This window comes from Anolis sagrei, chromosome 3 (assembly GCF_037176765.1).
Source record: "Anolis sagrei isolate rAnoSag1 chromosome 3, rAnoSag1.mat, whole genome shotgun sequence".
In the NCBI taxonomy this organism is placed as follows: domain Eukaryota; kingdom Metazoa; phylum Chordata; class Lepidosauria; order Squamata; family Dactyloidae; genus Anolis; species Anolis sagrei.
Window position 1 is genome coordinate 13,691,531 of NC_090023.1, and position 19,600 is coordinate 13,711,130.

The 19,600-nt window shown below is 40.7% G+C and overlaps 1 protein-coding gene across 23 annotated transcripts in view; it reads right to left on the reverse strand.

Annotated features, from left to right (window-relative positions):
- Positions 1-19,600, reverse strand: part of DLG2 (discs large MAGUK scaffold protein 2) — a 1,355,349-nt gene that overhangs the window by 387,215 nt on the left and 948,534 nt on the right. For all 23 annotated transcript variants that reach the window (XM_067466492.1, XM_067466491.1, XM_067466494.1 and 20 more), the window contains one exon: positions 9,420-9,473. In XM_067466492.1, coding sequence (XP_067322593.1) covers positions 9,420-9,473 — 54 coding nt within the window. The remainder of the gene's footprint in view (positions 1-9,419; positions 9,474-19,600) is intronic.

Genomic DNA, 19,600 nt, shown 5'->3' on the forward strand with positions numbered 1-19,600 from the left:
CACAGGGAGGAGGGAGCAAGCTTGTTTTCTGCTTCCTTGGAGACTAGGACACGGAACAATGGCTTCAAACTACAAGAGAGGAGATTCCATCTGAACATTAGGAAGAACTTCCTGACTGTGAGAGCCGTTCAGCAGTGGAACTCTCTGCCCCGGAGTGTGGTGGAGGCTCCTTCTTTGGAAGCTTTTAAGCAGAGGCTGGATGGCCATTTGTCAGGGGTGATTTGAATGCAATATTCCTGCTTCTTGGCAGGGGGTTGGACTGGATGGCCCCTGAGGTCTCTTCCAACTCTTTGATTCTATGATTCTATGATTCTTGTTGCTCTTTGGCGTAGAAATGGAGATGAGAACCACCTTCTAGAGTCAGACATGACTAGACTTAATGTCAGGGGAAACCTTTATCTTTACCTTAAGTGATTTCTCTCCCCATACCACACATTCTGGATCTCAACAGAATGCATTTCCACAACTCCTCACCATGGAAATAACAGAAACGAAAGACAAAAAACACATTTCTGAAATATAGTTAACACACTTGTAATTAAAATAAGCATGGTATCTTCTCTGGCCCTATGACAATTTCCAAAACCCACAGTCCTTCATCAGGCTGGCCAAAAAGGCATGAAAAATGTGTCTGAGTTTTTGAAATCTCTGGATTTCTTTATCAGGCAGGCATTCTCTGAAAAAGCAACCTGCTGGTGTATTGTGTCTACTGTTTTCAGGGAAGAGTGGTATTTTGTTTCCTTTTCACCTGTAGATTATTGTACACTGGTTAAGCAATGGCATAAAAATCTTTATTCTCCAAGCGTGGAAGCAAGAAATTGTCAGAAGCCCAAGGGGTGACTGTTTACTGTTATTCCTGAAGGGAAGCTGCTACGAAATTGCAGAGTTCAAAGCTTTGCTGTTGGGAAACATCCCAATTTAAAGCCGTTAATCCTCTGGTATCAAGGAGAGTATATTAAAGAAGGCTACAAACCAAATAATTTACACTTCAGTCCTAGTTTCCTTCTGAGCTGTATCCATAAAGCAGCAATATTACCTTACCGGGTCTGCCTGGGATCACGTTTTACTTTGCAATCAAGCCAATCTGCTGCGGAAAATTATCGGATCAAGTATTCATGAGGCAAAGTTAATTTGTGCTGCCCTGGGAGAGGCTCATTTCTCTAGCTGGATGTGATGAGGGACGTGCCTCGTTTGACTGAGAGCCAATTACAATTCAAATGGGATACCAGGTGTCTTTCATTACCCTCTTGCCCTGTAACCAGTGAATCCCTCTATTATGCCAAACATGGTTTAAAGATAGATGACACTCCCAGTGGTTATCCAGATTTCACTGGTACTAGTGGCATCTAGGCATGGAATAGAGTTTCACAAAGGGACAGAAAAATATCTGTTCTTTTTTCCATGTAGCACAGTTTTGAGGGCTTTCATATATGTGGACAACTACTGCTTTCCCATTTTTCTAACATTTTGAAAACTTGCAAGTGTAAGGAGTAGGAAACACAAGTTTCATGTATTGTCGAAGGCTTTCATGGCCGGAATCATTGGGTTGTTGTAGGTTTTTTCGGGCTATATGGCCATGTTCTAGAGGCATTCTCTCCTGACGTTTCGCCTGCATCTATGGCAAGCATCCTCAGAGGTAGTGAGATGAGGTAACGTTAGGAGTGAGGGAGCCAATCTAATCTCCTTAGGGAGGGTGTTTCATACCTGAGGGGCCACCACAGAGGAGGCCCTGTCTCTCTTCCCCGCCAAACATACTTGTGATGAAGGTGGGATCAAGAGCAGGGCCTCCCCGAACAATCTTAAAGTCCTACATGGTTCATAAGGGGAGATGCGTTCAGACAAGTAAATTGGACCAGAACCATTTAGGGCTTTATAGGCTAAAGTCAGCACTTATTGATCTCCTCACACTTGCCATTGTTAATCCCACACTTGCATACTTTTGAACTGCTAGGTTGGCAGAAGCTGGGCCTGACAGCAGGAGCTCAGCCCACTCCCTGGATTCAAACTGCCAACCTTTTGCTCAGCAAGTTCAGCAGCTCAGTGGTTTAAACCGCTGTGCCACTGAGGGTTCCTATACTTTACAAAAAAGGTAGGCATATTGCCACTTGTGGCCACGCACACACAAACACCATGGACCTCACTTTCGTGGCCTCAGTAACCCCGTCAGTGCCCTAAGAGCCTCTCTCCCACATTTGAAAGCATGATTTTCAGGGACCTTTTGCCCTGAAATTACACAGAACACCCCCTATCAAATGCAAAAACACCTCAACCCACATCAACCCACATTATTCCGGAACACGGAATAATGGATAATGAGACTGGAATCTGATTCTATTGATGAGACCTGACGGATTTGTTATATTGATGTATTGATGTTTGATGTTTAATTAATTGTTATGTTATTGCTTTTAAATGTCCAATGATTTTGTATTGTGTATATTGAAACTGTTGTTGTTAACCACTCTGAGTCGCCTAAGGGCTGAGAAGAGCGGTATACAAATAAAGCAAATAAATAAATAAATAAGGTCCTGTGAATCCTGCCAAATATCTCAATTTCCCCCCGCTACTCTCTCAAAATGGCATCAGAAAGTGTCTACTGAATTTGCCACTGTGAGTGTAGAGTTATACGATGTATGTTTTCTCCCAGAAAGTGACTGAACCTTGTACAAAATACATTGAACAATGGAGAACCAAATAATGTGCAAAATAAATTTCAAGCAGCCATATGACCAAGGATAATCATGAATTAAGATAATGGTCGTACAAGCTGTATGCACAATCTTTAATTGCATTCAAGCCAACAGAACACAGTTCTTTTCTATGCCATTCAACTTCCCCATCAAATGAATTCTCACAACTTCAGCTCTACAAGTGAAAGCTACTCAAGTCACTGAACCCAGGAAGGAGTCTAATTAACTAGTTCTTTTATGATTGGTGGCAGTAGTGCCTTCTAAACCACTGCCAACCACATGAAAAGGGGTCTGTCTTTTCAAGGACAAACCCAATCGGCAGGGAAGATAAGATGAGACTATAGTAAAATGATGCATAGATGTGACTCAATGTCAAACAGCAGAGAAGAACATTTCAAAGGAGCATTCCAAATATCCAGAATTCAATTTTTGAATGGCCAAGGTTAAGTGCAGTAGCAAGAAATTTGAATCATGGCTTAAATAGAGAAGTGAAGCATCAGAGCATGGCCCAAAGCCTGCTAAATTTATGGGAAGGAACATACTTTTGAGACATTAAAGCTAGAGGCCTGGACCGAGGAGGGTGGATAATGCCCCATCTTTCTATTTTCTGCTGTCATTTGTTCCCAAGGCCCCTCTTTTTAGAGGTCTAGACATTTCCCTCAGATGAATTGCTGAAAACATGCAACAAAAAGAACACAATGAGGGGAGAAGAGGTGGAAATAACCTGCACAGGGAAGCACACCATCCAATCATAGAAACATGGAGTTGTAGGAGACCACAAGACTTACCCAGTTCAGTCCCCCGCTGCATACAAATCAAAGCATTCCTGACAATTGCCCAATCCCATCCAGCCCCTGTTTTTAAAATCTTCAGTGGTGGAGGCTCCTTCTTTGGAAGCTTTTAAACAGAGGCTGGATGGCCATCTGTCAAGGGTGATTTGATTGCAAAATTCCTGCTTCTTGGCAGGGGGTTGGACTGGATGGCCCATGAGGTCTCTTCCAACTCTTTGATTCTATGATTCCACCACAATCTGATGGAGCATTTTCCACTGTCAAACAAACAGTTCTTACTATCAGATAATTACCTACAGACCCACAAAGAAAATCCAACAAATGCTACATTCAGCAAAGGACAAGAGGGATCCTCTCACCTCTGCAGGAGTCTACCGTATACCATGCAGCTGTGGACAAGTCTACATAGGGACCACCAAACGCAGCAGCATTGCCCAGACACGAATCAAGGAACATGAAAGAGAAGCCAGTCATAGCAGAGCACCCGATGAACTAATCTGGACATAGCATATTATTTGAAAACACAGAAATGCTGCACCATGTTACCAACTACCATGTCAGGCTACACAGAGAAGCCATTGAAATCCACAAGCATGTGAACAATTTCAACAGAAAGGAAGAAACCATGAAAATGAACAAAATCTGGCTACCAGTATTAAAAAAACTCTAAAATTATAACAATAAATAAAGAACAAAACTCAAACACAGGGGAACTCTAGACAAGAAACAATCAGAGACAGCTAATCACCTCTTAACAAAGGATTACCCCGGCACTAATAAATCATGCCTAAAACTGTCAAGCCATCAAATGCTAATCAATTGAAACATTCACACCTATCCCCAAGAGACAAGAGTTCATTTTCTCACTCTGGACATTCAACATATATAAAAACCCAATTTTCCTAGTTTCCAACAGATCTCACAACCTCTGAGGATGCCTGTCACAGATGCAGGTGAAATGTCAGGAGAGAATGCTTCTAGAACATGACCATATAGCCCAAAAAACCTACAATAACCCAGTGATTCCAGCCATGAAAGCTTTTGACAATACATTAATCAGAAGGTTCTTCCTAATGTTTAGGTGGCATCTCCTTTTTTGAAACATTAGTCCATTCCTCCATTTGGAACATCACAAAAAGCTGGCTCCATGTTCAATAGGACAGCCTTTCCAAATATTTTAACATCTTGTAGTCTCTTAACTATGTCTTCTCTAGGCTAAACATATCAGATTCCTAAGATGATGTTCATAGGTTTGAGCATTTTGGTCATCCTTCCCTTGGCAACATTTCAGCTTGGCAACAGTCATTCCTTATTTTTGGAGGACTGAACTGAGAATTTCAAATAGTCTTGCTCATTACCAGTGATGAAGTGATGTCTAACAACTAGCTCTTCAGCTTCTGTACATGAAAAGGAGAAACCATGCTCTTGTACTTCAGAGAGCAAAATGTCTATGTTGGTTCCAATTCCATTTCTGAAGATATCTTTGTTTCTAGCCTAGGAGTGCAGAACCTTTGAGTTGAATTACTTCTGGAGGAGTCATTCTTCCTAACTACCTCTGTTGGCCTCTATTCCCCATTGGGTAGGATGAACAATTGTATTACCCTCTCAAGGTATTTTGTCAGAATTTGGCACCTTAATATAGTTTTCTCTGGGCTATATATATATATCCTCAATTGCAGCCACCCTTGGCAAAGCTGCTGACAATATTTCATCAAGATGGTTTCAAAACTGATTTAGTAGGCCCAGCTGAAAAGCTTCTACTTGGACTTGTGTAGCTAAGTGCATGGCTGATATATGACAAAGGCAGGAATCTTGCTGATGTTTTGTACATATTCCATTGTACAAGCAGATTTTTGTTTGGTGCAGAATATGTGCATTTTGTTCATGAAGAAGAATTGAACACGTGGCACCAACTGTGTACATAAGCATGGATTCATAAGAACATTGACATGCATAATGCAATTTAGATGGAATATTTATGCATTAAGTATGCTTGTGAATTTGTTCATTTGGTTGTGCATTTAGTTGTCCATTCAGTAGCACAAATGTTGCCCAGTGTGCACTACACTCAACATGCAACACCACATATAGAGCTTTATGTCCACACGCCAGGAAATAAAGCTTGACTGCTCACTGGAGGGAAGGATATTAGAGGCAAAGTACTTTGGCCACGTCATGAGAAGACAGGAAAGCTTGGAGAAGATAATGATGCTGGGGAAAATGGAAGGAAAATAGAAGAGGGGCTGACCAAGGGCAAGACGGATGGATGATATCCTTGAAGGGACTGGCTTGACCTTGAAAGAGCTGGGGGTGGCCACGGCTGACAGGGAACTCTGACGTGGGCTAGTCCATGAGGTCAAGAAGAGTTGGAACCGACTGAATAAATAAACAACAACCAAAACTCCAATTGGCTTCCACTTTGTTTCTCCTCCTCCAAGAGCATCTCCTCATCAGCCTTGCCTATTCAAAGCTAACACACCATCTAAAGCAGTCATATTATTCTTATATACATCACATCCACAGGGTAGTGATGGATTTGTGGCTTCGCTTTCCCACTTTTGTCTGTATGTGTAATGTTCTTTTTTGTCATTTATTTATTTCATTTATATACTGCTTTTTGTAATCCCTGGGGGGACTCAAATCACTTCACAAAAATGTAAATGGCAAAATTCAATGCCTTACAAAATATGACACAACACATATCTAAAATAGCATATAATAATAGATTAAAACCAGTTAACTATAAAACTTCAAACATAAACCACATAACATAAAACATTGGACATTGCACCAATCCTGAAGTTGTTTTGGCTGCCTGTTGAAATGAGTGCACAAACTAGTTTCTAAAAGTTGGAACATGACCTTTTAAAGCTCTGTTTGAGTCTGCTGTTTTATCTGATCATCAGGGGTGTAACTATGGAGAACCAGCATGGTGCAGTGCTTTGAGCGTTGTTGGATTATGACTCTAGAGACCAGATTTTGAAAAATCTGGTCTCTAGATCTGATTATTCATGGCTACCTACTAGGTGACCTGGGGACAGTCATTCACTCTCAGGGGAAGGCAAAGGCAACCCCTCTCTGAATAAATCTCGCCAAGAAAATCTTGCAAATGGATAAACAATAAGTCAGACACATAACAACTATGGATGGAGATATGAGGGTATTGCCCCCTCAATAAAAATTCTGCCATCAAGCTGAGCTTCCTCGGTCCCCATTCTGGTAGAAAACTTCCCAAAACTTTCCAGAGTTCTAGTGCTACAGATAATGAGACTGAAAATCATTTATATCTGCAACCTTTAAAGTTATAGAACAGTGGTTCTCAAGCTTCTTAATGTCGTGACCCCTTAATACAGAGTCTCATGTTGTGGTGATCCCCAAGCAAAACGTTATTTTCATTGTATTGTCGAAGGCTTTCATGGCCGGAATCACTCAGTTCTTGTGGGTTTTTTCGGGCTATATGGCCATGTTCTAGAGGCATTTCTCCTGACGTTTCGCCTGCATCTATGGCAAGCTTCCTCAGAGGTGAGGACTTCATAACTGCAATTTTGCTACTGTTATGAATCGTAATGTAAATATATGATATGCAGGATGTATTTTCCTTCATTCGACCAAATTTGGCACAAATACCCAATATGCCCAAATTGGAATACTAGTGGGGTTGGAGGGGGGTTGATTTTGTCATTTGGGAGTTATAGTTGCTGGGATTTATAGTTTACCTACAATCAAAGAGCATTCTGAATTCTACCAATGATGGAATCGAACCAAACTTGGGACACAGAACTCCCATGACCAACAGAAAATACTGTATTTTCTGATGGTCTTTCGTGACCCCCTAATAACCCCCCAAGGGTCCCGACCCCCAGGTTGATAAACGATGTTATAGAAGGTATTCTGAAAAAGAATTCTGTTCCCTCCATGAATTTATTATTTATTTATTTCAGAGTTTTATATACCGACCTTCTCACCTCTTTTGAGGGACTCAGACCGGTTTTCAACCATAAAAACACATACAATCAGTAAAAACACCATAGTTCATATTACAATAACACATTAAAACAACAAATATATCCAAAACTACAGTGGTCAGTCGTCATACTAAAAAACAGTTATACATCATCTTCCATCCATGTCTTAGGGTGATGTCTCACTCATCAAAAGCCTGTCTCCATAACCACATCTTCACCTGTTTCCTAAAAGTCAGGATAAAAGGGGCGGTTCTGATCTCCAGTGGGAGAGAGTTCCAGGGTCACAGTGCCACCACCGAGAAGGCCCTGTCCCTCGTCCCCACCAGACGTTATTTCAGTCCCCAAGTTTCTTCTTCAGAAATTGGTAGTTATTTTTGTTTGAATTGTGACTCCCAGAGTTCACCCCTCCCCCAAATCAATGGTCAAAATGCTGTCCATATCCTGTTATCATGCTTAAGTTGTATGCATTCCCTTACACCTGAGCTTGTACATTTTCAGCCATTGTACAATTTTTATATCCTGTTTGCTGTTGTCTTAAAAAAAAGATTCTTAGAATGATACCATTTCACATTTCAACTAATACTCTAAAGCAGAGTTTCTCAAACCATGCTCCTCCAGATGTTTTGAACTTCAGTTCCCACAATTCCTTAACAGCTGGTAAGGTGGCTGCGGTTTCTGGGGGCTGAACTCCAAAATACCGGGAGGAACAGAGTTTGAGAAACACTACTCTAAAGGCGCCAGATCCTGTCTGATCTTGGAATCTAAGCAGGGTGAGCTTTGGTTAGTATTTGGATAGGAGACACCCCATTGATACCACGTTCAGAAGAAGAAACTAGCAAAACTACCTCTGAGTATTCCTTGCCGAAGAAAACTCTATGAAATTCAAGAAGTCAACAGGTGACTTGAAGACATATACATGCTATCATTAGACCAAACTATAGTACAACCATTGAATCAAATGGATATTATTATTATTATTATTATTATTATTATTATTATTATTATTATTTGAGAAACAACAAGATGAGTCCACAGCAAACAATATCTGCTGGCTTTTGTATTTGATCACACATCGGACACTTCCCAAGTGTCTAGGACTGTGTGATGTATCAGCGAATAATGCATGCAGATTGCTGATACATCACACAGGTTGGCCTTTTGCAGCTGACAGATGGTGATTTTGTCAGTGGCAATGGTTTTTAAGTGCAGGCCAAGGTCTTTAGGCACTGCACCCAGTGTGCTGATCATCACTGGGACCACCTTTACTGGATTGTGCCAGAGTCTTTGCTCTTCTTCTTCTACTACTACTATTATTTAATCTCACAATGTCAGTATTCAGTAGAAAGGTGTTGTACTGTGACCATAGTCTAATTACACTATGCAAACATTTTCACTGTAGAACTACTGCAGTTTGACATTGATTTTAACTGCCTTGGTCAAATACTATGGAGTCCTCAGAGTTTGGTGAATACTCTACTCTTTGGCAGAGGATACTAAAAGCTGTGTAAAATTACAACTCTCATTATTCCATATTATTGAGTCATGATAGTTATGGTGCTGTCGAACTGTATTAAATCTACATTGTGGACGCACCAAAGCATACAAGAAAAGTCTTTCTCATTAAGTGCTCATCAGCTTTGAAAGAACCTTTCCAGATCAAATAACTTGATGAAATTATTTATTTCCAATTCAAAATCGTAGGCAAATTTTTTTCCTAAGGAATCTGAACACAGACAAAAACATTATTTGTAACAATGCATGCTTAGTCTCAAATGAATAGCTACTTACAACACACCGAGGTTAGGAATCAAACTAGCCATGCAAACGAGCAACCAAAAAATCCCACATCATCATCATCATCATCATCATCATCATCATCATCACCCCCCCCCCCCACTTTATCTCCCCAAAGATGCAGTTTTTCCACTAGTGTCAGTGAAAAGAGAAAATGACATTAAATATTTCCAACTTACATAGGGAATAGTGTCCAAGGTATCAGTGTTGACGATTATAGGAGCAGGGCTGGCCTGGAGAGAGAAAGAGGAGAAAAGAGTGAGAAAATCAGATTATTATACTGGATAATTTGTGTAATACTTGAAATGTTTCGTTCCAAGCTCTACTGTGATGATACAGTATAAAACATATTACAGGGCCAACATATAACTGTGAAAACTGGTCACCCCATTAACCGCAAATCCACTGTTATATTCAGTTGATACCATTTTAACTGTTGAGCCTCTATCCTATGGAAACCTGGGTTTTGTAGTTTAATGAGGTATTTAGAATTATCTACTAAAGAGAATTCTAAATACCTCATTAGAAAATTCCAAATTACTGCACCAAATGGCAGATCCCAGGACTTGGTAGGAGCGATTACATTTTGAATGCTATAAATGGCTACCATCATCACCATCATTATATTTATTCATTTCATTTCATAGAATCAAAGAGTTGGAAGAGACCTCATGGGCCATCCAGTCCAACCCCTTGCCTAGAAGCAGGAAAACTGCATTCAAAGCACCCCCAACAGATGGCCATCCAGCCTCGGGTTAACAGCCTCCAAAGAAGGAGCCTCCACCACACTCGGTGGAGGCTCCTTCTTTGGATTTATATTTCACTGTCTCCTAATAATGGGCCTCATGTCTGATTGCAATATATTTAACAATATAGATAAACTATATTCAAAACATCACTGAAAGTATAAATAAAAGTTATTTTAAAGACAATGAAAGCATTTCTGAAGCATTTGAAAGCATTTCTGAAGTTAAGCACACTAAAAGTAATTCAATTTCATATCACAATACAATTCATATCACAATACAGTACAGAATATCCACTAAAACACATTAAATTACAAAGCAGTGATGACTGGAAACTTTTATATCTGTGGAGAATACTGAATCAACCTGAGGTTTCAGATAGCTTTAAAGATGCCTTCTGATTTGCTGAACCTATCTTGGAGATGGGGTTCAGCACCTTGCACATCCTCCCCCAAAATTTGGGTTAAAGCATATATTGAATTCACCATCCTACTGACATGAAGTCCTGTATATCCCAAGACTACTTCAAAACATTTCCCTGTCCAAAGATAGTGGCTCAGATAAAACCAATGGTGGTGAATGAATATACTCAGTTTTCAGTGCAATCTTTAACAAAACAATACAAGGTGCTAATTTGTGGAAAAGGATTTGCCATCTTGGATCAGACATTTAAAGTCCATACTAAAACTCAAAGTGGATACATCGTTTAAGTGATTGGAACCTCCAACTTCCAGGGTTTATGGCAAAGTATAAGATGGTGCCTCCGTTTTGATGAAGCCAAGTGGATTGTTGAAATGAATGCTGCTTTCATTTTAGCAATGATACATTTGGTCAACCCATGGTTTCGGGAGGCTTAATATTAGCAACACACAGCAAAGCACAGTTGTGGCCTTGTTATAATAGGCATCCCTTCTTCGTTACCGTATATTAGCTACTGATGGTTCAAATCACTTGACATGCAAAAATGGAAATCTTTCTCTTGTTTCTTGCTATGTGATTTCAAGTCCATTTCTGAGTTATGGTGAATTTCTCTGCCCAGTCATGGAAGTGCCTTTGGTGATCCTGGGCAAGTCATACTCTCTCAGCCCCCCCCCCCCCCCCCGGCTACATGCCTGGCTGTATATCTCCCTGGCCAAGCTGTGGGCTGTATAACCCCGGCCAAGTTGTAGAAGACGAAGCTTTCTACAGGAGCTCTTGGTATTATGTCCTGCATGAAGGCTTCTCTGTGTGGACTGAGCCAAAAAGGCTCCTATTCCCTCCAAAAACCCAAAGGGGGTGGGATCAGGGAACCTAACTACAATTGACAGGTGGCTTGCCCTATGATTGCAGCCAAAAGAAGCCACTTATCTGCAGAGTCCCTGAAACTTTGGACTATAACAAACATTAAATGCAAAGCAAACAAAATTGGAACTCCTGGTGCAGTTGTACCTGCACAACCACCGGGAAGACTCTTTCCCACGTTGCCACCAACCGTCCTTATCAGGGTGGTGGGACCACAAGAAGAGCCTCTCTGGAGGACGTTAAGGCCCAAATGACTTAGATACACAGTGTTGGCATTCATTAAAAGGGAATGGGAACCAAAGTAACCAAGGGAATCCAAACAAAGGATAGAAGTTATAAGTGTGATTGCTTTTGGAGGTGTTATTCTTCACAAATGCTAGAAATTTGGTGAATGAAGGAAAACATCATTGGTGGCAGAATTCTTATGGGAAAGCAATGTCCTCATTTTACTCTCCTATATGCAGGTACACCCCTGAATTCCAGCGTCCTTCCCATCACCTCTGTAACCTGACTAAAGGCTCTCTTCCTTCTGGTGCATCTTTTTTTCTTTCTATCTGCAGGTTTAATAGGAAGCAAAAGCTTCCAGCTGGGATTTTGGACTGCCTTGCAGATAAGGCAGCTGACAGTCAGAGTGACAGATTGGAATCCCATCCCTGGGACAAAACTCACCCAGGCAGTCTTTTTTTTAAAAGTGGGATACTAATAGCTTTTGGCTTTTGGGAAGGACTTGTGATCAACCATCCAATAAAGCTATGGGCATTTTTAAAGAAATATAGGCACTACTATTTCCCCTTACCAGCTATCAATAGCATATACACACCATCAACTTTAATGTTTTTAAAAGAAATTCTTTAATCGGTAAGTGGGAGGGATGGACTTTTGCATAATTAAGGAAAGGAAATAAAAATACATGAAATGCATATCTGCATGCAGTGTGGCATTCAAAATAGTCACAATGTGTGTGTGTTCTGAATGATGATATCGGTCTCCAAGTACAAAACAGTGTGTAGCCCCCAGATATGTCAACTTGTGTAACGTTGCAGCAAATGATCAGAGACGGGGAGTTTGGGTTCAATAACAGGCCAGTGCCCAATTTAAAAGCAAAAGGGACAAGGGAGAGAAAAGGTATGTGATCACTTGGTGAGAGATACAGCAGGGAAAAATGCACCCGTCTCCTTTTTATTGTAGGTCATTCTGCAAAATTAGGTTCACTTGGTTTAATGTGACAAATGACAGATTATGTGCTGAATGCTTAAGGAGGAAAGTAGAAGGAATTCTGTTGGCTTGGTATTTAAAAATGAACTTTGGTCATAGCATGGAAAGATTGGACACACTAAAAAAAGATAATGTTTGGCAGAATAGATTGCATTTAAGATGGATAGGCTCAACCAAGGAAATCATGGCCCTGAGTCTGCAAGACATGAGCAAGGCTGTTGAAGGTAGGGTGACTTGGCCCCCATTGCCATATAATGCAGTTTGAAACTGCATTATACAGTCAATGTTGACTGAAATAATGCATTTAAATACATTTAAATGCAGTGAAACTGCTTTATATGAGTATACACTGACTATGTAATGTAGTTGCACTTGGAGGTCTATCATTTGTGGAATTGCCATAAGTTGAAGTTAATAACAAAATCGAATTGCATTTCTGAACTGATGTTTAGACTGGAAAAAGAGTATAATTTGGATGATGTATAACAGCGTTTCTCAACCTGGGGGTCAGAACCCCTGGGGGTGTGTGTGAGGAGGTTTCAGAGAGTTAAACTGCATTATCAAACAGCATTATATGGCAAAGTAGACTCTCATAATGCAGTTAAACTGCTCTATGACGCTGCATTACATGGCAGTGCAGATGTGGTCCTAGTCCAACCCTTAAATGCACTACATAGAAATACAGTAGAGTCTCGCTTATCCAACATAAAAGGGCCGGCAGAATGTTGGATAAGCAAAAATGTTGGATAATAAGGAGGTATTAAGGAAAAGCCTGTTAAATGTCAAATTACCTTATGAGTTTACAAATTAACCACCAAAACATCATGTCTTACAACAAACTGACAGAAAAAGCAGTTCAATATATGGTAACATTATGCAGTAGTTACTGAGTTTACGAATTTAGCACAAAAATATCATGATGTATTGAAACAGCTGTAGATCTGGGCAGGAGGTAGACTGCATTGGATAATACAGAACATTGGATGAGTGAAGGTTGGATAAGCGAGACTCTACCGTAGCAGGAATCTTTGCTATAGCAGGAATCATGGGAGTTATATTTGGTGGTGCTCCAGATTTATTTGGCAGAGAAAGCGAAAGGTCTGGTAAAACCGTATCTCCTATTATTCCATAGCAGTTAAAGTGGTGATAAACATCATTAATTCTACAGTGTAGATGCATCCAAAGTCAGATTGCAGCTTAATGTGCTTTGCAACTTGCACTGCAATTGGCTCTCTCGTCTTTTCTGCTTTACATAGCTTCATTTTTGCATTCCCCTCTTTCCCTTTGTGACATACCTTCCTTTCTGCATTTTTTTTTAAAAAAACCTCCGCAGATATCTGTGGGGTGCTCTATTACCCAGCAATAAAGATAAACATGAATCTAGACAGGAAGAGACATTTTCAATGGCATCTGCATGATGCCCCAGGGAGCAGTTCTCCTCCAAAGATAACATACAATTACCAACCAGATTTCTCCCTTTCCTGACATTTCTTGGTAGCAGCTTGAAATTGGAAATGATTCATATACATGTTAGAGGCAAGCCTGCATTGGATCCACCAAAGGACAGCATAAATGTCAAACAAGAGCCTCTGCAGATTGTGAACAAATGTGTTGTGTGGCTCAGATTTCAATTTGGGAAAGATATCTTTTGCATATGTTTTGCTTGGGTTAAAATGTTATTGTTAAGCACTAAGAGAACATTAATGTCTAAGCCAGACACAAACGATGCTTAAGAAATAACCATGCTTTCTGTTGAGGTAAGAAAACTCTTCATTGTTGGGATGTAGGTATTTTCTCTAAAACACTGCAGACAATTGCAGTAGGAAATATGTTAATACCGTGCAGTCACAGCTGGTTTGAAACAGCCATAGCTTTTTGAGGTTAAACACTGTACAAAGATATACATAAATGATGAATTATGATATTTGGGATTATTTTGAAAGTCCTTTCACCTTTTTGGGGCTAGAAAATATTGTGGTAGGGGAGTTCAAAGAGATCTAGGGATGGAAAAGTGCCCTCAAGGACTAGATGCAATCCTATGGTCATAATTCATCAACTTCTAATACACAAATAATTTGTAGCTCACTACCTCATTACCTCTGAGGATGCTTGCCATAGATGCAGGCGAAACGGCAGGAGGGAATGCCTCTAGACCATGGCCATATAGCCCGAAAAAACTTACAACAACCCAATTTGTAGCTCAATACAAGCTGGTGAGGGCCTATGCAGATAACTGCTGAAATAAGTACAGTCAGCCCTCAGCATGCAGAGATTCTGCATCCATAGATCCAACCAACTATGGCTTGAAAATATGTTAAAAGTTCAAAAAAGCAAACCTTGGTCTTGTGATTTTGTATAAGGGATGCCATTTTACCAAACCATCCAGTATCCAGCCACACTATTGGATACTGGATCGATCATTCAAGATTTCCAACTGAGGTCATATGGATAGGATATGTATATTTCCAGAATAATAAACCCTTCTTATCCAAAGTCCAAAAGCCAGGAAAAAATCATGAAAAAGGTGAAGGAGAAGAAAGGGAAACTTTTTCAAGAAGGGAGGAACCCAATGCTACATGATGAATTAATGAAAAGAAGGATATCATTCGCTGGAAAAGCATCTGGTTTGCCTACACCAGTGGTTCTTAACCTGTGGGTTGCAGAACACCAGTAGCCCACAAGGATGAAAATCTGTCTGTGAGCCCCCTTTCTCTTTATTTATTTATTTATTTAATTTCTGCTTCCTTTGTGCCGCCTGCCACTCATTGTCACTGACCAGCCCCGCCCCCTTGGATAGACCACATCAGCTCTAGATTATTAAATTTGGTTTTCTGTGGGCAAGCAGATGGCAACTACTGGATGACATATGTTCTGCATCACAAACTAGAGCTGATGTGATCTATCCAATGCAATTTTCTGAATCAGCACCCCAAATAACTAAACCAAATCTAAAGTTGACAAAAACCGATTTGTAACACTTTTGGTACTAATGTTGGAGAGTGGTCCCTACTCAAAGTGGTCCCTGGTCAAGTGGACCCTTGTCAAAAAAGGTCAGGAACCACTGGCTTGCACTGAGTGGCAGCAAGTCTTTAACCTGGCATGACTTCTATCTATAGATGACTGAGAAGGTCATAAGCTAAGACCTGAGACCTTTTCAGTCATCTTTAGGTAGATAGTGTGCCAGGCTAAAGAGATGCCAATAGTAAATCATAGAATCATAGAATCAAAGAGTTGGAATGGCCTCATGGGCCATCCAGTCCAACCCCCTGCCAAGAAGTAGGAAATGTTGACAATACAGGACTGGACGCATGTGTTTGAATACTGTTGTAGAAAGTGATGAATTGAATAATCTGTAGAGGTTATTGCTCATCTATACAGCTAGGATGAGCAATATGTTGAGTGTGGGTGTCCTATCTTGTTGAGCTATGATGCCCATCTTTGCATTATAGGTCAGCAAAGAACAAGAGTTTATGAGAAATGCAGTCCAATAATGTCCAGTCCAAGAACCAAAAGTCCTGAGGAATATATCTCTCACTGCACAAGTTTGGCAGAAGTGCAACCTCTGGTAAATGAAAGACATATGAATGTACATCTTATTTACTGTTGTGTATTTCTTCTGAGATATTCCTGCAGCAAAGAAACACTATCTCGACTCTCCTAGAAAACCGTAGCTTCTATGTGGAGTTTCAAGGCAGGAAAAGTAGATGGAGGAGGCAAAAGAATGGTTTACCTCAAGGCAGTGTTCTTGCACTGACATTGTTTAATATCTTTACTAATGATCAGCCACAACCAACACTCACAGAAAGCCTTATATATGCTGATGACCTTGGCCTAACAACACAAGCAGAAGACTTTGAAACAGTTGAAATCCAAGTTACTAATGCCTTGAAAGGTCTCTCGATCTATTCCAAAGATAACCACCTGAAGCCTAACCCTGCCAAGACACAAATGCATGCTTTCCACCTACGCCAACACGAAATTGAAAGTCACTTGAGAAGGTCAAGAGCTTGAACATTGCTTCCATCCTAAATATCTCAGTATCACCTTAGATCGAATACTAGCATATAGGAAACACTGCTTGAACACCAAGCACAAAGTAGCTGCACGCAATAACATTCTGCGGAAACTTACTGGCAGCACATGGGATGCAGACCCAAAATTAGTAAGAACATCAGCCCTAGCCTTCTCTTACTCAACTGCCGAGTATGCCTGCCCTGTTTGGCATAGGTCTGCCCATGCAAAGCAGGTGAACATAACATTGAATGAAACATGCAGAATAATCACAGGGTCTTAAACCTACACTTGTTGATAAACTCTACAAGCTAGCTGGCATTGCCCCCCCCCCCCCCCCCGCCCTGATGTGCGATGGGAAGTTGCTGCTAAATGTGAGAGAAATAAGGCTGAACATTGTGAAAGCCATCCACTACATGGCTATCAGCCTCCTCCCAGTAGACGCAAATCAAGGAAAACCTTTATGAGAACTACCACTCCTCTTGGCGTCCACTCTGAGCAGCTATACCAAGAAATCCCTCTGGATGGCGCCCCACAAGGGTCTTCCTCCAGGGGCAAACCAAGAATGGGCAACTTGGAAGTCCCTGAACAGACTCAGAAGTGGAGTGGGCAGATCAAAAGACAACCTGGCAAAATGGCACTACCTAAAAGAATCCCACACCTTGTGTGACTGTGGAGCAGAACAGATAACTTCATATCTGTATGCTTATCCACTATGCTCTGCCTCATGTACAGAGGAAGAATTATTGGAGGCTACAAACAATGCCATTGCTGTTGCCCGTTTTTGGTCAAAAGATATTTAGCTGCCTGCACTCCTTCTATTTTTATCAGTTTTATACTAATTTATGCAATGCTTTTGATATGAAATAAAATAAACAAAGAAATACAGAACAAAGCCAAACTATCTTGCAGAGTCATACTTAAACATTTTAGGCCCCTTCTACACAGCTGAATAAAAGCCCATATTTTCTGCTTTGGACTGGAATATATGGTGGTGTGGACTCAGATAACCCATATCAGAGCAGATATTATGGATTTTCTGTCCCAATATTCTGGGTTATAGGGTTGTGTGGAAGGGCTCTTGGTTACTCATTTTGAAGGCTATACAGCTGGTTTGTGGTGTGCAAGGAAACTTGGCATGACAATGCTCCAGCATCTTTTATCAAGATCAGAAGTGTTAATTAAATATGGATTTCTCCCCATATACAGCCCATGTTCCAACATTTAAGGTGATGCTCCAAGTATAAGAATCTCAAACTATCATTGGTTCTGCATCTGATAGATGCCCATTAAGGCAATCTATCTGTAATGCACAAACACTATATTCAGCATTTGTTTTATTCCTCGTCAAACCTTTTACGATTGTGTTGTGGCAATAAAACGGTGCATTGCACAGAATGATCCTTCTGATTAATGTGCAGCATCCAAGAATTGCTTAAATCTTATTAAGGCATCAGCATTTCTCCTTCTTATTTATTTAAGAATAACAGCAATTTACTTGTCAATATTTTGAAATAAAGTGTTGGAAAATAGCGATAAATGTAGGGACATTCTTGACTAATGGAAGCTAATATATGTGTAAGCACAATTCATCCCTTGCCATGCATAGATCACATAGAGCTGAATGCACAGATGCAACTCTCCAGACAAGTGATAGATTCTCTTGCTAACCCTTTGCAAGCTCTGATCTGATCACTCCTTAGTTTTCATGGAAGGTTTCTCTATTACAAGAAGATCAAGTCATCCTGAACCTCCCAATTATTAGCACGCTTCAGAAAACAGGTGTATGGCATGGAAGTACTGCATATATAAGTTGGCCCAAATACACTAAAGCAGTGGTTTCTAAACCTGGGTCCTCCAAGTGTTTTGAACTTCAGCTCCGAGAATTCCTGACCAATGGGCAAGCTGGCTGGGGCTTCTGGAAGTTGAAGTCCAAAACAACTTATCTTGGAAATTAAACAGGTTCAGCCTTGGTTATGACATGGATGGGAGACTTCCAATGAATCCCAGAGGAAGGGAAGGGACCCTGTTCTGGTACGGCTGTACCAGGAGCTCCAATTTTATGTGCTTTGTATTAAATGTTTGCTTGCAGTGCAAGGTTTCAAGGAGTCTGCAGAAGGGTGGCTTCCTTTGGTTGCAGTCATAGGGCAAGTCACCTGTCCATCATCATTAAGTTTTGGTTCCGCCCCTTGCTCAGGGCAATTGGGAAGGGAAGGGAGCAATTTTTTAGTTAGTCTCAGTAAGGAAAGCTAATGTACAGGACATGTTCAAGCCTCTCCTGTACAAAAGCTTCAACCCTTAAGACTTTCCGGGGGAGAACAGTCTTAAGAGTCTCCAAAGATTTCCAGGGAAACAGCCTAAAGACCAAAGAACTCCACTTGGAGAATCTACTAGCCTTACTGGTAGGTCCATTTGGCATTCGAGACAACATCCGACCCGGTAGCGGAGCCCACATCAGTAAGAATTAGATTACAGTCAGCCGCGGAGAAGTTAAAAAAGGGGATTTTCCTTTAAAGCAAAGAATTAGTTATTGACGACAATTGCCTGTTCTTCGTGGACAAGATTAGAAAGCCACCAGTTGCATAAAAGCCTGGAATCATTTGTTTAACTTTCTGAAGACAAGAGAAGTTTCTGTTTGATTGCTCATTAATAAAGGACTTTGTTATACTTCACAAGCCATCTAAAGACCATTTGTGGTGGAAAACCTCTGAGAACTTCTCTTCAGGGCTCCCTGGCTTCCCGCTGGGCTCAAGTCTCACATCCTATTTAAAGACAATTGTTTACAGGTCCAGTGCGTGACAGAACAGACCCACCTTAGAATATACCTTTCCTAAGAAAACCTTAAGGGTTCAATAGGGATACCATAAGTCATCAGGCAACTTGACATCACTGGGAAGGTCCTTAGACAATCAGGTGTTTTCCCAGAAACCTCAGAGCCTGGAAAATCCCCAAAACTGACAACTCTAGTGAGAATTCTGTGGCCTTCCAAATGTCATTGAACTACAACACATATCACTGGGTTTCTGAGTTTTCTGGGCTGTATGGCCATGTTCCAGAAACATTTTCCCCTGATGTTTTGCCCATATCCCCTGACTGGATTCTTTATA